Source organism: Aegilops tauschii, chromosome 3 (assembly GCF_002575655.3).
Source record: "Aegilops tauschii subsp. strangulata cultivar AL8/78 chromosome 3, Aet v6.0, whole genome shotgun sequence".
NCBI classification, from domain to species: Eukaryota; Viridiplantae; Streptophyta; class Magnoliopsida; order Poales; family Poaceae; genus Aegilops; species Aegilops tauschii.
In genome coordinates this window covers 30,918,571-30,938,248 of record NC_053037.3, presented here as the reverse complement: position 1 = coordinate 30,938,248, position 19,678 = coordinate 30,918,571, and the positions used below count along the sequence as shown (strand labels likewise).

At 45.2% G+C, this 19,678-nt stretch overlaps 2 protein-coding genes and 2 non-coding genes across 4 annotated transcripts; 3 read left to right on the top strand and 1 right to left on the bottom strand.

The window, feature by feature from the left end:
- Positions 1 to 600: 600 nt before the first annotated feature.
- Positions 601 to 673, bottom strand: TRNAE-CUC (transfer RNA glutamic acid (anticodon CUC)). Its single transcript has one exon. It is a non-coding gene; the product is annotated as a tRNA-Glu (tRNA).
- A 929-nt stretch (positions 674 to 1,602) lies between these two features.
- LOC109739652 (RNA exonuclease 4-like) lies at positions 1,603 to 2,986 on the top strand. The gene is made up of 2 exons (XM_020298728.4): positions 1,603 to 1,796; positions 1,954 to 2,986. Exons 1-2 carry the CDS (start codon positions 1,771 to 1,773, stop codon positions 2,918 to 2,920), a joined length of 993 nt encoding a protein of 330 aa, XP_020154317.1. The 5' UTR covers positions 1,603 to 1,770; the 3' UTR covers positions 2,921 to 2,986.
- Positions 2,987 to 5,296: 2,310 nt separating this feature from the next.
- On the top strand, positions 5,297 to 5,369 carry TRNAE-CUC (transfer RNA glutamic acid (anticodon CUC)). The gene has a single exon. It is a non-coding gene; the product is annotated as a tRNA-Glu (tRNA).
- A 2,282-nt stretch (positions 5,370 to 7,651) lies between these two features.
- Positions 7,652 to 19,389, top strand: LOC109783937 (protein FAR1-RELATED SEQUENCE 5-like). Its single transcript, XM_073511528.1, has 7 exons — positions 7,652 to 7,812; positions 7,988 to 8,204; positions 8,295 to 8,751; positions 17,384 to 17,522; positions 17,783 to 18,171; positions 18,255 to 18,307; positions 18,631 to 19,389. The coding sequence occupies exons 1-7, from the start codon at positions 7,652 to 7,654 to the stop codon at positions 19,387 to 19,389; spliced, it is 2,175 nt and encodes a 724-aa protein (XP_073367629.1).
- The last annotated feature ends 289 nt before the right edge of the window (positions 19,390 to 19,678 follow it).

Below are 19,678 nucleotides of genomic sequence, written 5' to 3'. Positions count from 1 at the left end.
TTATTAACTTCATACATTATTTTGAGGAAGAGTTCAATTGATGTATCAATTAACTTAGCCTAATAGCCCTATTCAGGTTCTTTATGTTCTGTGGTGAAATAACATATCAATAAACTTAGCCTGATAGCCCTATTCAGATTTCTTACACAAGTTTGTGTTTGGTAAGCTTAATTATATTCAAATACATGACTTGCAATCAAGGATCTATGTGATGATTTACTGAGCGATTAAGCATCGTATTTGGCACGCTGGACCAACGGGAAGGACCAGGCAATGTGTGCCAAGGCGCACTCCCTATCTAGTAGGGATGGGAGATGGGAGTGGGTGGTTGCGCTGGTGTCTCTCCACCCAGATGTCACGTGCAGCTATAAGTTGCCAATTTCTTCTGCTTTAATTTGATTGTTTAATTTTGAATTTGATATCATATTTTTGTTGGTGCAGCGCAATATTGTTATTTCATTCATAGCTGAATGGGCGTCGGAAAAAAAAAAATTAGCATCGTGATGTTTGTTCTAATTTCGGCCGTGTATTTGACAAATAAAATGTCCATTTGCTTTTCATCTTTAGTGGCCAAACATACAGCAAATTAAAAACTAGAAATTCCGTCGCCGGGACTTGAACCCGGGTCTCTCGGGTGAGAGCCGAGTATCCTAACCACCTAGACTACAACGGAATGACGATTGACAAGCAACAATCCACATACTAATAAGGGGGTTCTTTGTACTGCCTAGCATAACCTAAAGCTCAGTGACTAGCTGTTGTGCTGGACTATAAAACTGTGGTTCGATTATGGGATCAATAATAATTTCAGGGATCGGGTGCCGAAGATGTGCTAGTTTCTCCATCGTACACTGGTATGCATAGGCCAATGCTAAATTTTGTTGTTGTTGTTGTCGTGTCATGATATGCCAAACTTAGCTTTGGTGAGATCCATCCAATATGCCGTTTGTTGTGCTCAGCAGAAACCTTTGGGAATCCATTCAACATTGATTTTCAGTCACAGAGGCAGCAAAACAGATGCCCAGAACCAGGAGCAGGAGAATGAGATGAGGGTATCTCACATCGCAAAAGCTCAGCCGGAGAGGGTATGTTCCCAGGATATCCACGCAGATCCCATCACCCGAAGTTGTGCGCGGCTCTTTGCGGCCGCCAAAAGACGGAGCCAATATAAGACGACGTTGATCGTCGTCCGCCCGACGCCGCAGCGGCTACCTACCTGCCGGCGTGTGTGCACCTCGGTCGACCTCCGGCCGGAATCCCAATCCAATCTTTCCGTCCGCGGCATATATCGATCTGCCGGGATTGGGTGGGCTGTTCTTGCCTTTTCAAATCGGACATTTTGACCAGGGCATCTCATCATCTCTTTTTCTTTCTGCAAAAAGCAATCGGTGGGTGTATGTTGAGGATATTCTGGTGTCTATGTTCTTTCTTCTACTATCTCTGAGCATAGTAGCTAGCAAGCTAGTATCATGAACCATGAATATGCTGCAGCCACCTTTGCATCATGATAATATGGTGTGTGAATGTGATGCTGCGAACAAGAAAGTTGATAGCATGTTTTTTGTCGCTCATGTATACTGTACTGTGGAGAAAGTTACTAGCTAGCTAGGCCCGTAGCCGTTGGCGACGCTGTCAGGAATCGAATGCCATCCGTTTTGGAGCTACATAAATAGCCGTCCGTTTCTTACAGCCCAACCAACAACCCAAGCACAACGACTACGGTTTGCTGCGTCTCTGCACTTGCTTAGGAGACTCACTCACTTCCCGACCATGGACAACTCTTCAGATGCTCACAGGTACGGTGCCCACTGCTCCATCTTCAGATTGCACTGCTTTGTTTTCTCCTGTACTCACAGTCACATTGCACGGTCACACGTACTATACAACATATATATACATTTTCTTCTTGCTGACGATCGAGGGATTCTTGGGTGTGTACGTACGTACGTGCAGCCGTCACAGGTGCGCGGCGTGCTACCGGCAGTTCAACCGGATGGAGCACCTGGTGGAGCACATGCGGACGTCGCACCACTCCCGCCACGAGCCACGCTGCGGCGTCTGCGGCAAGCACTGCCGCTCCCTCGACGCCCTCCGCGACCACCTCGGCTTCGGCGCCTCCCTGCCATCCAAGCCAGCCTGCGCCACCGCCTTCCAAGCCCACGGCTGCCCGCTCTGCCTCGCCGTCTTCCCCACCTCCGCCGCCCTCCGCGCCCACTGCGCCGCATGCAAGCTCTCCCGCGCTCCGATCCCCTCTTCCGTCCAGAGCCTCACAAGGACTATGTCGAGGATGGGCGTTCGAGGCGGCGGTGGCGCGGTGGCGCTGGGGTGCAAGATGGTGGGCGGGGGTAGCGACGGCACGCTTGACGTGTGCGCGCGCGTCTGCGTCGTCGACGAGCACGAGGCCATCCTCTACGAGAGCTTCGTGAAGCCTCTCATCCCGGTGACGCACTACCGGTACGAGAGCACGGGCATCCGCCCCGAGCACCTCCGCGACGCGCCCACGGTGAAGCAGGCGACGAGGCGGATCCAGGACATCCTCCTCAACGGCGAGCAGTCCTATTACTCCTCCCGCGGCGCCGCCCGGCTCCTCGTCGGCCACGGGCTGGAGCACGACCTCGACGCGCTCGGCATGGACTACCCGGCGCACCTCAGGCGGGACACGGCCGCGTACCCGCCGCTGATGAAGACCAGCGCCAGGCTCATGAGCAACTCGCTCCGGTACCTCACGCGGAGCTGCCTGGGCTATGACATACAGACCGGCGGCCACCATCACCCGTACGACGACTGCGTGGCCGCCATGCGCCTGTACAAGAGGATGCGCGCCATGAGGGACCAGCACGGCCGGTCCAAGGACAACGACGATGACTGCACGGCCAAGGCGTTCCCGAGCATAGGTCTCCAAGTCTCTACATCTGAATGATGCATATGGCTAATATTATTAATAAGCAAAATATCCAACATAGGTCTCCAAGTCTCGAACCAAAAAAAGTAAAAAGGCTCCAGCAGAGCTGAACATAGAAAAAGGAAAAGCCACAACCGGCTGGCATAGAAAGATAAGAGCACTACATGCCTATCCTATTACATGACCGTTATCCAAACCGGTTGAAAATACCCCGAGCTACCATCTCCCATCGGGTAGACGCAGTAACCAAACGCTCCCTGGCCTCCGTCGGAGTGAGTAGCGACCACATACGGATCAACGCAGTGGCTCTAAATATAACCTGCAAAAAATGAATACTTGTTGTTCTGTTAAAAACCAAATCATTTATGCAATTCCAGATTGCCCATAATAAAGCACACACTCCCACACAAATGTGTGGCGCTGTATCAAAATTTATCCCATCAAGCCACGTCCCAAATAACATACTCCCTCCGTCCGAAAATACTTGTCGAAAAAATGGATAAAAATGGATGTATCTAGAACTAAAATCCATCTAGATACATTCATTTCTCCGACAAGTATTTCCGGACGGAGGGAGTATTAATGGAATTCGGTGGTGTAATGTTAAAAGCTATGTGGACCGCTGCAGCCGGCTTAGGCGAATTAGAAGGTTAACGAGTTTAGGTGCGGAGATTGTCAACATCGGAACTGGAGGTCGGCGGGGCTTCACAGAATAGATCAAAAGTTTTTCTCGAAATATAAGATAAAAAAGGGTGACACTTGAATTTTGAAAAATCAATTTGCAGTATATTACGTAAGAAGTGATACTTGACGGGCTCCATGTGCACAACTTTTAGCTTCAGCACGTCTCTCTCCGCACCACCAACGAAGAATGTGCTCCAATCGAGCGCGCCGTCGAATGGGAGCACGTCTCTTCCGCGAATGAAAACTCCTTCCGGGAGAACTGCATTGCAGAACACACTGACATCTGTCTTATGATGGTGCCCGTCAGTTTGGTTTAGTATGATGAACCAGGTGCTCCGGGTACGGCAGTAGGGCATTAGCAATGTAGCACCGGCTCATCATCCACCTTCCTGTAAGATCTTTGGTCTGAACTCTGAAGGAAGGAAGGAGCTGATGTAGTACTGTAACCTGATCTGGAATATGTTGAATAAATAGGTAATTTCTCGATTAAATTAATCCACGAGTAAATCACTAGCATGGCATTGACACAAATAAACGCATACTGATATTCAGTCAAGCTAGCACATACTACGCTAATTGCAGAAAGATCTACGTATAACGCTAGCATGGCTAAAACAGAAAACAGTAGAAGCGGGATAAACGAGTTATACCCTCCAGTAGGCCATGCAGAGACCGCGGCTTTGGTGGCAGCAGCGGCGTCCTCGGCGGCCTTCTTGTCGGCTTCAGTTTTCTCGGCGGCGGCACGTTCGGCGTCGGTGGACATGGTGATGATGAAGGCGACGCGGTCGTAGAGGAAGTAGACGATCGGAAGCGAGCAGTCGCGTAATCGCTGCCCAAAAACCTATTCGCCCCTCACCCCGTACAGGAACCAGAAGGGCGTGATTTCGGAGACCTGCTCTCCCGTCGACCGTGTACGCGGCGGGCGGGATGGAGTCACCGGCGGCAGCAGCAGCAAGGGAACGACGGTGGGCGTGCGCGTGGAGTAGATGTGATCTGTTCGTGGCCGCTAGGGTTAGGAGACACCGCACACTTATATAGGCGCAGCCGCGTGGAGAGACGTGGGCTTGACCCACGTCCGAGTCCGTGACAGCCCACGATCCGACGTCTCAGATCGTGGCCCAGCTGTCAGAGAACTCTCCGTTAGTGATTGGCAAAAATAAGCGCGTAGGTGTGAGCTCGGCTCAATCCCGCAACCCGCGTCGCGTCGTGCCGAGGCGGGCGGCGGAGGAGGAGTGCGCGAGGGCCTCTCCTCTTCTCAAGCTCCAATAGCATGTAGAAGAGAAACCCTTATAAGGAGGTCCAACTCCTCTTCCACTTCTGAGGTGGGACTAAACTTCCCACTACACCTAGTGCCATATAACCCACATGGGCCCTTAGAGATTTTTCAGAAATTGCTATACGGGCCTAGAGCCCATCTCAAATTTCAGCAGAATAGACTAGTCTAAGTGTAAATTTATCCTTGAGACTTGGAAAGAAAAGGGAGAGAAAAGATCAATGCTCCTGACATTGTTGAATATGACAATAGAACACTGACATGTTTGTATGCCGAATGGACTAACACAGATAGAGAGAACCCTGACATGGCATTATTATTGATCCCAAAATCGAACCACGATTTTACAGTCCAGCACAACAAAGCAGCTGTAACTATGCTTGACAGTACAGTGAACTCTCTAGTTGTCAGGTGAATTGTTGCCTATGAAGCATCATTCCGTCGTAGTCTAGGTGGTTAGGATACTCGGCTCTCACCCGAGAGACACGGGTTCAAGTCCCGGCGACGGAATTTTTCCATTTTTAATTTGCTGTATTTTTTTTGCATAGAATTTGCTGTATTTTAGGCTTTTAGTTTGTGCTGTTCCACGTTTTTTTAGGCATTGCTGTTCCACGGGTGCTGATGAGAATCAGGACATACGGACACATGTCGTGGTGAATCGTACATTTACGGCACTCCCTCCGTCCAAATATATAGGGCCTAATAGTTTTTTAATATTGCCTTTGACCAATAATAAGATTAATAATACATGAGATGCATGTGATAAAAATTAAATCATTTACAACTCCTTTCTTCCATGTTTTTTTAGGCATTGCTGTTCCACGGGTGCTGATGAGAATCAGGAGATACGTACACATGTCGTGGTGAATCGTACATTTACGGCACTCCCTCCATCAAATATATAGGGCCTAATAGTTTTTTAATATTGCCTTTGACCAATAATAAGATTATTAATACATGAGATGCATGTGATAAAAAATAAATCATTTAAAACTCCTTTCACATACAAATTTGATGATATGTTTGGTATAACATGCATGTTAAATATTGTTCCAGGCAGGAGGAGCAAGCCATCTCATGAAGCTATCTTAAGGATGACAGGAAAAAGCGCACAAAACCTACCGACCGCATGAAATGAGGCCAGTTTCTCAATGTAAGGAACTCCCATATGAGAGTCGTCTATTTTCAGCGCTATATCATTCACTCCGGAATTGATGTACTTTTTTTCAAATTGATAATTTTTAAAAAAATAATTAATGAACTTTTTTCAAAATCGTGTTTTTTTCAAAATTGATGAACTTTTTTTTCAAATTCATGGACTTTTTTTTAATTGATGAGCTTTTTCCAAAATCGATGAACTTTTTTTGAATTTGCAAACACTTTTTTGAATTTATGATTTTTGAACTTTTTGTAAAAGTCAACAGTCAACAACCTAGTCAGTAGTGCGTGGTCGCAGTCAACAGTCAACTAGCGACCTGTGATCGAGCGAAGAGTGTTGATCCCTTCTACACCTCCTGATCGGGTCCAGCAACCCAGAATGCCTTACCGGCGGGCGCGCGGGCTCAGTCCCGACGCAAGCGGTTGTCAGGGAGAGAAGGACGCAAGTGATGCCATGGCGGGGAGAGAGTGGACGGGCGATGTGTTAGAGGGAAGGGAAGACTACGGTTAGAGGAGAGGACGGGCTTCGCCGTGACGTGGAGGAGAGATGGCGGGGTGAGGATAGGAGGGGGCGAGCGATGCTATGGAGGGGAGGGGGAAGCCGCAGTTGTGATGCGGTGAGAGAGCGAAAGGATCCAACTGCTGTGAGGGAGTGAGAAGAACGAGCCTATGCGCTGCGGTTTGGTGAGAATAAGGGCACAAAGCTATGTAGATGAAAAAAAACTAACAAGCACACAGCCTTGTCATGTTAGGCTTCTTTTCTTTAAGAAGATGAGGAAACGAGCAGCTTATGCGATGAGGTAAGGCTAAAAATCGTTTTTAGAGAATAGAGCACCAAATTAGAAATTGTATCTATTTTTTTCGGGATAAAAGGCGATTGACTGATCTTAAACAGAGGCATTACGATTATTACACGAAGAGATAGCAAAGAATAAGTCTAAAAATCATTGCATAGCCCATAGGACCGAATCATAGCGGCTTCGCAGATTTGGAGGCTAAAGCTAATAAGAGGCATTCCTAAAAAAAAGTACTAAGAAGTTGGTATAAAAGGGAGAGCGGCGATGGCGCGGACGAGCTCGCGCGCTCCTGCTATCTGGCAAGGACGGAGCGGCGACGCGTGGTGTATAGTATTAAATGCAACCGTATGTAGAAATCCTTGTTACGTACGTTCGCAAGCGAGTTGCCGAAACGGTGACGTCGAGACTAACGGGGGAGAATCGGTACACGATATTATTGTTCCGTTGGTACAGATGGGTTGAGACTGCTCACGTTACAAATCCGTCTCGTGCGTCCGTTACATAAACGCCTCGTGCCGGATGCGTGGGTGAATACTGTAATGTGGGCCACCGTCGTCCGTCCGGCTCTCAAAAGTAAAAGCAGATCTATCTTCTCCCCTGGGACGGTGGCGATAGCGAGGAGCTCATGGCTATGGAGGTCGCGACCGCCGGAGAGGAGGAAATCGATTTCTTGTCGGATCCAGTTGACAGGTAAACCTTGCCGCTCCCACTTTATGTTCTCTGTGGTAGGATAGATCAATTCCTTACTTTCATACTCGTCCTGCTTGAAATAGATTTCCACTGCCGGATCTGCCCGGAGCAGAGCCGCTGTTGAAACACGGTGCGAACCAAGCGCCAATGTGCGGGCCTGCTGAATCCAGCATTGCAGAAGCGGGAGATGCCAGAATAGCCATGGAAACGGATCTGAACAGCACTTGCGAAGCAGTAGCGCTGTCTGCAGCAGCTTCAGAGCAGTCTACAGGGAAAGACAACCCTGAAGCCCCTGGCTGGACGAAGAGGTACATCCGCACGGCATTGGGTTTATTGCGTTTGATGTGTGTACTATTTGTTGCTCCATGTGCATGTCGTGTGCTAAAATAGCTAAGTGAACAAAAATTCTGAAAATATACATCTCTGTACATGGAGAATCCGGGTTGGGCATGTACCTGACGAAAGACCCCCATGTGCTGCTAGGATGAGTGCGCTGGAACTAACACTGCGAAGCTATGCAGAAAACAAAACTGAAACTGTCATAGTTCCTGCTGTGGGGAGGAACTTTGATACACTGGGTGAAGCTTATGATTACTACAATCTATATTCATGGGAGGTTGGGTTTGGAGTAAGATATGGCAAAAGCCGGCTAAATGTTGAAAGAACCAAATGCATGCAGGAGATAGTTTGTGGATGTTCGGTGAGTAGTCATTTACTGTCTCGTATCACTGCCTATGAGTGAAGATGTTATTGACAATCACTGTGTTGTACGTTTTTTTAACGTTTTCAGGGAATACCAAAGAAGGATAACAAACGTACATGCCGATGTAGATGCCCTGCTATGATACGGATGTTGCGTTCAGCCGATAATGGCTGGTATATAAATGAGTACAGGACAGATCACCACCATGCTCTCACTGAAAGATGTGGTGAGAAAGTTTACTGGCCTTCACACAAGCATATTGATATATACACACGTGATGTGATTAAACAACTCCGTGAAAACAACATTAGCGTTGGCAAAGTTTACAATATAATCCGAAGTTTCTTCGGTTCAATGAGCAATGTACCGTTCAGCAAAAGAGCTCTCCGAGGGTTGTGTGGAAAGATCAGTCGTGAACAAGCTGATAATGATGTAAAGAAGACAATGGATGTTTTTGCAGAGTTAGGAGCAAAAGATTCTGGGTTGTACTACAGAGTACAGCCTGACGAAGAAAGCCGCATATGGAATCTGTTATGGTCAACTGGTGCCAGCAGAGCACAGTACTACTGTTGGGGAACGTAGTAATTTCAAAAAATTTCCTACGCACACGCAAGATCATGATGATGCATAGCAACGAGAGGGGAGAGTGTTGTCCACGTACCCTCGTAGACCGACAGCGGAAGCGTTATCACAACGCGGTTGATGTAGTCGTACGTCTTCACGATCCGACCGATCAAGTACCGAACGTACGACACCTCCGAGTTCTACACACGTTCAGCTCGATGACGTCCCTCGAACTCCGATCCAGCCGAGTGTTGAGGGAGAGTTTCGTCAGCACGGCGGCGCGGTGACGATGATGATGTTCCACCGACGCAGGGCTTCGCCTAAGCTCCGCAACGATATTATCGAGGTGTAATATGGTGGAGGGGGCACCGCACATGGCTAAGAGATCTCAAGGATCAATTGTTGTGTCTCTGGGGTGCCCCCCTGCCCCCGTATATAAAGGAGCAAGGGAGGAGGAGGCCGGCCCTAGGAGGGGGCGCACCAAGTGTGGAGTCCTACTAGGACTCCCTAGTCCTAGTAGGATTCCACCTCCCATATGGAATAGGAAAAGAGGAAGGGAAAAAGAGAAGGAAGGAAGGGGGCGCCCCCCTTTCCTAGTCCAATTCGGACCAGACCAAGGGGAGGGGTGCGGCCACCCTTGAGGCCCCTTTTCTTCTTTCCCGTATGGCCCAATAAGGCCCAATACGTATTCCCGTAACTCTCCGGTACTCCAAAAAAATACCCGAATCACTCGGAACCTTTCCGAAGTCCGAATATAGTCGTCCAATATATCGATCTTTACGTCTCGGCCATTTCGAGACTCCTCGTCATGTCCCCGATCTCATCCGGGACTCCGAACTCCTTCGGTACATCAACATACATAAACTCATAATAAAACTGTCATCGTAACTTTAAGCGTGCGGACCCTACGGGTTCGAGAACTATGTAGACATGACCGAGACACGTCTCCGGTCAATAACCAATAGCGGGACCTGGATGCCCATATTGGCTCCCACATATTCTACGAAGATCTTTATCGGTCAGACCGCATAACAACATACGTTGTTCCCTTTGTCACCGGTATGTTACTTGCCCGAGATTTGATCGTCGGTATCTCGATACCTAGTTCAATCTCGTTACCGGCAAGTCTCTTTACTCGTTCCGTAACACATCATCCCGCAACTAACTCATTAGTCACAATGCTTGCAAGGCTTATAGTGATGTGCATTACCGAGTGGGCCCAGAGATACCTCTCCGACAATCGGAGTGACAAATCCTAATCTCGAAATACGCCAACCCAACAAGTACCTTTGGAGACACCTGTAGAGCACCTTTATAATCACCCATTTACGTTGTGACGTTTGGTAGCACACAAAGTGTTCCTCCGGTAAACGGGAGTTGCATAATCTCATAGTCAGAGGAACATGTATAAGTCATGAAGAAAGCAATAGCAACATACTAAACGATCGGGTGCTAAGCTAACGGAATGGGTCAAGTCAATCACGTCATTCTCCTAATGAGGTGATCTCGTTAATCAAATGACAACTTATGTCTATGGCTAGGAAACATAACCATCTTTGATTAACGAGCTAGTCAAGTAGAGGCATACTAGTGACACTCTGTTTGTCTATGTATTCACACATGTATTATGTTTCCGGTTAATACAATTCTAGCATGAATAATAAATATTTATCATGATATAAGGAAATAAATAATAACTTTATTATTGCCTCTAGGGCATATTTCCTTCAGTCTCCCACTTGCACTAGAGTCAATAATCTAGTTCACATCGCCATGTGATTTAACATGAATAGTTCACATCACCATGTGATTAACACCCATAGTTCACATCGTCATGTGACCATCACCCAAAGGGTTTACTAGAGTCAGTAATCTAGTTCACATCGCTATGTGCTTAACACCCAAAGAGTACTAAGGTGTGATCATGTTTTGCTTGTGAGATAATTTTAGTCAACGGGTCTGTCACATTCAGATCCGTAAGTATTTTGCAAATTTCTATGTCTACAATGCTCTGCATGGAGCTACTCTAGCTAATTGCTCCCACTTTCAATATGTATCTAGACCGAGACTTAGAGTCATCTAGCTTAGTGTCAAAACTTGCATCGACGTAACCTTTTACGACGGGCCTTTTGTCACTTCCATAATCGAGAAACATATCCTTATTCCAGTAAGGATAACTTTGACCGCTGTCCAGTGATCTACTCCTAGATCACTATTGTACTCCCTTGCCAAAATCAGTGTAGGGTATACAATAGATCTGGTACACAGCATGGCATACTTTCTAGAACCTATGGCCAAGGCATAGGGAATGACTTTCATTCTTTTTCTATCTTCTGCCGTGGTCGGGTTTTGAGTCTTACTCAATTTCACACCTTGTAACACAGGCAATAAACTCTTTCTTTGACTGTTCCATTTTGAACCACTTCAAAATCTTGTTAAGGTATGTACTCATTCAAAAACTTATCAAGCGTCTTCATCTATCTCTATAGATCTTGATGCTCAATATGTAAGCAGCTTCACCGAGGTCTTTCTTTGAAAAACTCATTTCAAAACACTCCTTTATGCTTTACAGAATAATTCTACATTATTTCCGATCAACAATATGTTATTCACATATACTTATCAGAAATGTTGTAGTGCTCCCACTCACTTTCTTGTAAATACAGGCTTCACCGCAAGTCTGTATAAAACTATATCCTTTGATCAACTTATCAAAGCGTATATTCCTACTCCGAGATGCTTGCACCAGTCCATAGATGGATCGCTGGAGCTTGCATATTTTGTTAGCACCTTTAGGATTGACAAAACCTTCTGGTTGCATCATATACAACTCTTCTTTAATAAATCCATTAAGGAATCCAGTTTTGTTTATCCATTTGCCAGATTTCATAAAATGCGACAATTGCTAACATGGTTCGGATAGACTTAAGCATCGCTGCGAGTGAGAAAATCTCATCGTAGTCAACACTTTGAACTTTGTCAAAAACCTTTTTCCGACAAGTCTAGCTTTGTAGATAGTAACACTACTATCAGCGTCCGTCTTCCTCTTGAAGATCCATTTATTTTCTATGGCTTGCCGATCATCGGGCAAGTCAACCAAAGTCCACACTTTGTTCTCATACATGGATCCCATCTCAGATTTCATGGCCTCAAGCCATTTTGCGGTATCTGGGCTCACCATCGCTTCTTCATAGTTCGTAGGTTCGTCATGGTCTAGTAACATAACCTCCAGAACAGGATTACCGTACCACTCTGGTGCGGATCTTACTCTGGTTTACCTACGAGGTTTGGTAGTAACTTGATCTGAAGTTACATGATCATCATCATTAACTTCCTCACTAATTGGTGTAGGAGTCACAGGAACAGATTTCTGTGATGAACTACTTTCCAATAAGGGAGCAGGTACAGTTACCTCATCAAGTTCTACTTTCCTCCCACTCACTTCTTTCGAGAGAAACTCCTTCTCTAGAAAGGATCCATACTAAGCAACGAATGTCTTGCCTTCGGATCTGTGATAGAAGGTGTACCCAACTGTCTCCTTTGGGTATCCTATGAAGAGACATTTCTCCGATTTGGGTTTGAGCTTATCAGGATGAAACTTTTTCACATAAGCATTGCAACCCCAAACTTTAAGAAACGACAACTTTGGTTTCTTGCCAAACCACAGTTCATAAGGCGTCGTCTCAACGGATTTTGATGGTGTCCTATTTAACGTGAATGTAGCTGTCTCTAATGCATAACCCCAAAACGATAGTGGTAAATTGGTAAGAGACATCATAGATTGCACTATATCCAATAAAGTACGGTTATGACGTTCGGACACACCATTATGCTGTGGTGTTCTAGGTGGCGTGAGTAGTGAAACTATTTCACTTTGTTTTAACTGAAGGCCAAACTCGTAACTCAAATATTTTACCTATGCGATCATATCGTAGAAACTTTTATTTTCTTGTTACGATGATTCTCCACTTCACTCTGAAATTCTTTGAACTTCTCAAATGTTTCAGACTTGTGTTTCATCAAGTAGATATACCTATATCTCCTCAAATCATCTGTGAAGGTCAGAAAATAATGATACCTGTTACGAGCCTCAATATTCATCGGGCCACATACATCTGTATGTATGATTTCCAACAAATCTGTTGCTCTCTCCATAGTTCCGGAGAACGGCGTTTTAGTCATCTTGCCCATGAGGCACGGTTCGCAAGCATCAAGTGATTCATAATCAAGTGATTCCAAAATCCCATCAGTATGGAGTTTCTTCATGCGCTTTACACCAATATGACCTAAACGGCAGTGCCACAAATAAGTTGCACTATCATTATTAACTTTGCATCTTTTGGCTTCAATATTATGAATATGTGTATCACTACGATCGAGATCCAACAAACCATTTTTGTTGGTGTGTATGACCATAGAAGGTTTTATTCATGTAAACAGAACAACAATTGTTCTCTTAACTTAAATGAATAAACGTATTGCAATAAACATGATAAAATCATATTCATGCTCAACGCAAACACCAAATAACACTTATTTAGTTTCAACACTAATCCCGAAAGTACAGGGAGTGTGCGATGATGATCATATCAATCTTGGAACTACTTCCAACACACATCGTCACCTCGCCTTTTTACTAGTCTCTGTTTATTCTGCAACTCCCGTTTCGAGTTACTACTCTTAGCAACTGAACCAGTATCAAATACCGAGGGGTTGCTATAAACACTAGTAAAGTACACATCAATAACATGTATATCCAATATACCTTTGTTCACTTTGCCATCCTTCTTATCCACCAAATAGTTGGGGTAGTTCCGCTTCCAGTTGACCAGTACCTTTGCAATAGAAGCACTTAGTCTCAGGCTTAGGTACAGACTTGGGCTTCTTCACTTGAGTAGCAACTTTCTTGCCGTTCTTTTTGAAGTTCCCCTTCTTCCCTTTGCCCTTTTCTTGAAACTAGTGGTCTCGTCAACCATCAACACTTGAAGTGGTCTCGTCAACCATCAACACTTGATGTTTTTCTTGATTTCTACCTTCGTCAATTTCAGCATCACGAAGAGCTCGGGAATTACTTTCGTCATCCCTTGCATACTATAGTTCATCACGAAGTTCTACTAACTTGGTGATGGTGACTAGAGAATTCTGTCAATCACTATTTTATCTGGAAGATAAACTCCCACTTGATTTCAAGCAATTGTAGTACCCAGACAATCTGAGCACATGCTCACTAGTTGAGCGATTCTCCTCCATCTTTTAGCTATAGAACTTGTTGGAGACTTCATATCTCTCAACTCGGGTATTTTCTTGAAATATTAACTTCAACTCCTGGAACATCTCATATGGTCCATGACGTTCAAAACGTCTTTGAAGTCCCGATTCTAAGTCGTTAAGCATGGTGCACTAAACTATCAAGTAGTCATCATATTGAGCTAGCCAAACGTTCATAACGTATGCATCTGCTCCTGCAATAGGTCTGTCACCTAGCGGTGCATTAAGGACATAATTCTTCTGTGCAGCAATGAGGATAATCCTCAGATCACAGATCCAATCCTCATCTTTGCTACTAACATCTTTCAACATAATTTTCTCTAGGAACATATCAAAATAAACATAGGGAAGCAACAACGCGAGCTATTGATCTACAACATAATTTGCAAAATATTATCAGGACTAAGTTCATGATAAATTTAAGTTCAATTAATCATATTACTTAAGAACTCCCACTTAGATAGATATCCCTCTAATCATCTAAGTGATTACGTGATCCAAATCAACTAAACCATGTCCGATTAACACGTGAGATGGAGTAGTTTAAATGGTGAACATCACTATGTTGATCATATCTACTATATGATTCACGCTCGACCTTTCGGTCTCTGTGTTCCGAGGCCATATCTGTATATGCTAGGCTCGTCAAGTTTAACCTGAGTATTCCACGTGTGCAACTGTTTTGCACCCGTTGTATTTGAACGTAGAGCCTATCACACCCGATTAACACGTGGTGTCTCAGCACGAAGAACTTTTGCAACGGTGCATACTCAGGGAGAACACTTATACTTTGATAATTTAGTGAAGGATCATCTTATAATGCTACCGTCAAACAAAGCAAGATAAGATGCATAAAGGATTAACATCACATGCAATCAATATAAGTGATATGATATGGCCATCATCATCTTGTGCTTGTGATCTCCATCTCCGAAGCACCGTGCTTGTGATCTCCATCTCCGAAGCACCGTCATGATCACCATCGTCACCGGCGCAACACCTTGATCTCCATCGTAGCATCGTTGTCGTCTTGCCAACTTATTGCTTTTACGACTATCGCTACCGCTTAGTGATAAAATAAAACTATTACATGGCGATTGCATCTCATACAATAAAGCAACAACCATATGGCTCCTGCCAGTTGTCGATAACTCGGTTACAAAACATGATCATCTCATACAACACATTATATCACATCATGTCTTGACCATATCACATCACAACATGCCCTGCAAAAACAAGTTAGACGTCCTCTACTTTGTTGTTGTAAGTTTTACGTGGCTGCTACGGGCTTATCAAGAACCGTTCTTACCTACGCATCAAAACCACAACGATAGTTTGTCAAGTTGGTGTTGTTTTAACCTTCGCAAGGACCGGGCGTAGTCACACTCGGTTCAACTAAAGTGAGAGAGACAGACACCCGCCGGTCACCTTTAAGCAACGAGTGCTCCGAACGGTGAAACCAGTCTCGCGTAAGCGTACGCGTAATGTCGGTCCGGGCCACTTCATCTCACAATACCGCTGAACCAAAGTATGACATGCTGGTAAGCAGTATGACTTATATCGCCCATAACTCACTTGTGTTCTACTCGTGCATAGCATCAACGCATAAAACCAGGCTCGGATGCCACTGTTGGGGAACGTAGTAATTTCAAAAAATTTCCTACGCACACGCAAGATCATGGTGATGCATAGCAACGAGAGGGGAGAGTGTTGTCCACGTACCCTCGTAGACCGACAGCGGAAGCGTTATCACAACGCGGTTGATGTAGTCGTACGTCTTCACGATCCGACCAATCAAGTACCGAACGTACGGCACCTCCGAGTTCTACACACGTTCAGCTCGATGACGTCCCTCGAACTCCGATCCAACCGAGTGTTGAGGGAGAGTTTCGTCAGCACGACGGCGTGGTGACGATGATGATGTTCCACCGACGTAGGGCTTCGCCTAAGCTCCGCAACGGTATTATCGAGGTGTAATATGGTGGAGGGGGGCACCGCACATGGCTAAGAGATCTCAAGGATCAATTGTTGTGTCTCTGGGGTGCCCCCCTGCCCCCGTATATAAAGGAGCAAGGGAGGAGGAGGCCGGCCCTAGGAGGGGGCGCACCAAGTGTGGAGTCCTACTAGGACTCCCTAGTCCTAGTAGGATTCCACCTCCCATATGGAATAGGAAAAGAGGAAGGGAAAAAGAGAAGGAAGGAAGGGGGCGCCCCCCTTTCCTAGTCCAATTCGGACCAGACCAAGGGGAGGGGTGCGGCCACCCTTGAGGCCCCTTTTCTTCTTTCCCGTATGGCCCAATAAGGCCCAATACGTATTCCCGTAACTCTCCGGTACTCCAAAAAAATACCCGAATCACTCGGAACCTTTCCGAAGTCCGAATATAGTCGTCCAATATATCGATCTTTACGTCTCGGCCATTTCGAGACTCCTCGTCATGTCCCCGATCTCATCCGGGACTCCGAACTCCTTCGGTACATCAACATACATAAACTCATAATAAAACTGTCATCGTAACTTTAAGCGTGCGGACCCTACGGGTTCGAGAACTATGTAGACATGACCGAGACACGTCTCCGGTCAATAACCAATAGCGGGACCTGGATGCCCATATTGGCTCCCACATATTCTACGAAGATCTTTATCGGTCAGACCGCATAACAACATACGTTGTTCCCTTTGTCACCGGTATGTTACTTGCCCGAGATTTGATCGTCGGTATCTCGATACCTAGTTCAATCTCGTTACCGGCAAGTCTCTTTACTCGTTCCGTAACACATCATCCCGCAACTAACTCATTAGTCACAATGCTTGCAAGGCTTATAGTGATGTGCATTACCGAGTGGGCCCAGAGATACCTCTCCGACAATCGGAGTGACAAATCCTAATCTCGAAATACGCCAACCCAACAAGTACCTTTGGAGACACCTGTAGAGCACCTTTATAATCACCCATTTACGTTGTGACGTTTGGTAGCACACAAAGTGTTCCTCCGGTAAACGGGAGTTGCATAATCTCATAGTCAGAGGAACATGTATAAGTCATGAAGAAAGCAATAGCAACATACTAAACGATCGGGTGCTAAGCTAACGGAATGGGTCAAGTCAATCACGTCATTCTCCTAATGAGGTGATCTCGTTAATCAAATGACAACTTATGTCTATGGCTAGGAAACATAACCATCTTTGATTAACGAGCTAGTCAAGTAGAGGCATACTAGTGACACTCTGTTTGTCTATGTATTCACACATGTATTATGTTTCCGGTTAATACAATTCTAGCATGAATAATAAACATTTATCATGATATAAGGAAATAAATAATAACTTTATTATTGCCTCTAGGGCATATTTCCTTCAACTACTACTTTGGAGATGCAATAACCTTTGATACAACTTACCGTACAAACATGTATGACATGCCATTTGGGCTGTTCGTTGGAGTCAACAATCACTTCCAGAGTGTGATCTTTGCTGGTGTGCTCATCAGGGACGAGACAGAGGAAAGTTTCCAGTGGGTGTTTGCTGAATTCATCCGCATGATGGGTGGGAAGCATCCACAAACAATACTAACCGGTGAGGAATGGAATAAGATATTTTGCTTAATCTCTTGTATTGTAGAACACTGTGGTATCACTGTACTGACATAATATGATGACTTCCGATTTTTCTTGTAGACCAATGCAGAGCAATGGAATTAGCTATTGAGAAAGTTATGCCTGACACAACACATCGATGGTGCAAATGGCATGTGCTCAAAAAAGCAAAGGAATATCTTGGATCATATTACACGAAGCGCAGCAAATTCAAGTCAGATTTCCACAAAATAGTACAACACATGTTGACAGTAGACGAATTTGAATCGGCATGGGAGCAGATGATTGAAACATATGGTCTGCATAAGAACAATTATCTCACCCAGATATATGAGACAAGAGAGAAATGGGCGAAGCCATATTTCCATGGCAAGTTTTGTGCTAAGATGACCAGTACGCAGCGCAGTGAAAGTGCCAACCACATGTTGAAGACTTATGTTCCAGCTAGTTGTCCAATGCATCTATTTGTTCGTCAGTACATGCGGCTTCTTTTTGATAGAGAGGCAAGTGAGAACTATGAAGAGGAGGACGAAAATAGTAAGTTTTTCAGAAAGTGTTGCTCGGATTTTGTTAGTGGGTGATGTCATGTCATCTTCATAATACAATGTCTGCTTTTTCAGGTGTCCCCTGTAATGAGAATGAACACACCCTTGGAGCATCATGCCAGCAAGGTGTACACTCGAGCTATATTTGACATGTTTGGCCAAATCACATATGAAGCATCACAGTACAGAGTTGAAGAAGTTGAAAAAGGTAAAACATACTTTGTCAGACGACACCATCCAGAAAAACATGAAATGTGGTGCAGGATTCTATATAAGGTAGAACTGGTTGATGATGGACCACAAGTGTTATGTGAATGCGGCAATTTCGAGCACACCGGCCTGCTCTGCTGCCATGCTGTCAAGGTGATACCCTGCCCCATGCTGCTGATAAAATATCTGCAAAGTTCTCTTTTGAATGCCTGCATGATGAAACACCACCTATGTGTGACAGGTACTGGATTTCATCGGCATAGATCACATACCAGAGAAGCATATTCTCAAACGTTGGACGAAAGATGCACGAGATATACTGCCAGCCCATCTCTCATACCTTCAGAAGGATAGCATTTCTGTAAAGTCAGTAACATTCAGACATTCAAATCTCTACAGCCATGCACTTGAAGTCGTGAGGTTAGGGGATGCAAATCCAGAAGCATATGGGATTGCAATGGAAATGCTCAAGATAACAATGGATAAGCTAACTCCTGTAGCTGTTGTCCATGATGGCATGGGATTGGAGGACAGAACTCAGCGGATGCAACTTAAAGACAAGGAAGCCGTTCCAGCAATCGCATACACGAACGGCAATACAAGTGATGCAGAAGGCAGTGCTATTGGTGATTTTGTAGGGTTGAAAGCACCAGAGCGTAAAAGGAAAGCCGGACGACCTACCAACAGCAGAGATAAACCTCCATACGATGATCGGGGTGCAAAAAGCAAAAGGTTAAAACAGTGCAAAACCGGTGAAGATGTTGAGAAGTGCAGCACAAGCAAGCGCACTCGTTTCTGCAGCATATGCCGCGAACCTGGACACAAGAGCACAACTTGTCCGCAGAGAGGTGATCTTCCTCAGAAGGAAAGGAAGGAGGCAAAATGCTCAAATTGCGGCGTCGGTGGCCATAGGAGAAACACCTGCAACAAGCCAAAAGTTGTTCTCCATATTGCTGCCAACACTGATATAGACACAAATAGAATTAGTGCTTTGGTTTGAACTCATGGGATCCACGATGTTGAGGGCTTTGCAGCCAATAGATCATAACTCTCTGTAATAAGACACAGCATTTGTCGCTGTGTGCCACAAATCTTCTAACTTAATTGTGGACTGAACAAGTTTTGTGCTCTGTATTTTCAGAATGGAAGTTTATTTTTCTGTAAGTTTATTCTCCCGATTGTATATATTAACTTCTACCTTAGTACTCGCATGCAGCATTAACATCGTATCACTGGCGTGGATGCCAGCTGTGAACACATACCCTGATGAGTGCGTTGAGCGCGAACCG

Bases quoted from the DNA above. Each gene is read 5' to 3' on its own strand.
- LOC109783937 (XM_073511528.1), top strand. From the start codon at position 7,652: ATGTGCGGGCCTGCTGAATCCAGCATTGCAGAAGCGGGAGATGCCAGA. The intron at 7,813-7,987 runs GTACATCCGCAC...ATGTGCTGCTAG, and splicing joins GCCCCTGGCTGGACGAAGAG to GATGAGTGCGCTGGAACTAA. The intron at 18,308-18,630 runs GTACACTCGAGC...TATGTGTGACAG, and splicing joins GAGCATCATGCCAGCAAGGT to GTACTGGATTTCATCGGCAT.
- LOC109739652 (XM_020298728.4), top strand. From the start codon at position 1,771: ATGGACAACTCTTCAGATGCTCACAG. The intron at 1,797-1,953 runs GTACGGTGCCCA...ACGTACGTGCAG, and splicing joins AACTCTTCAGATGCTCACAG to CCGTCACAGGTGCGCGGCGT.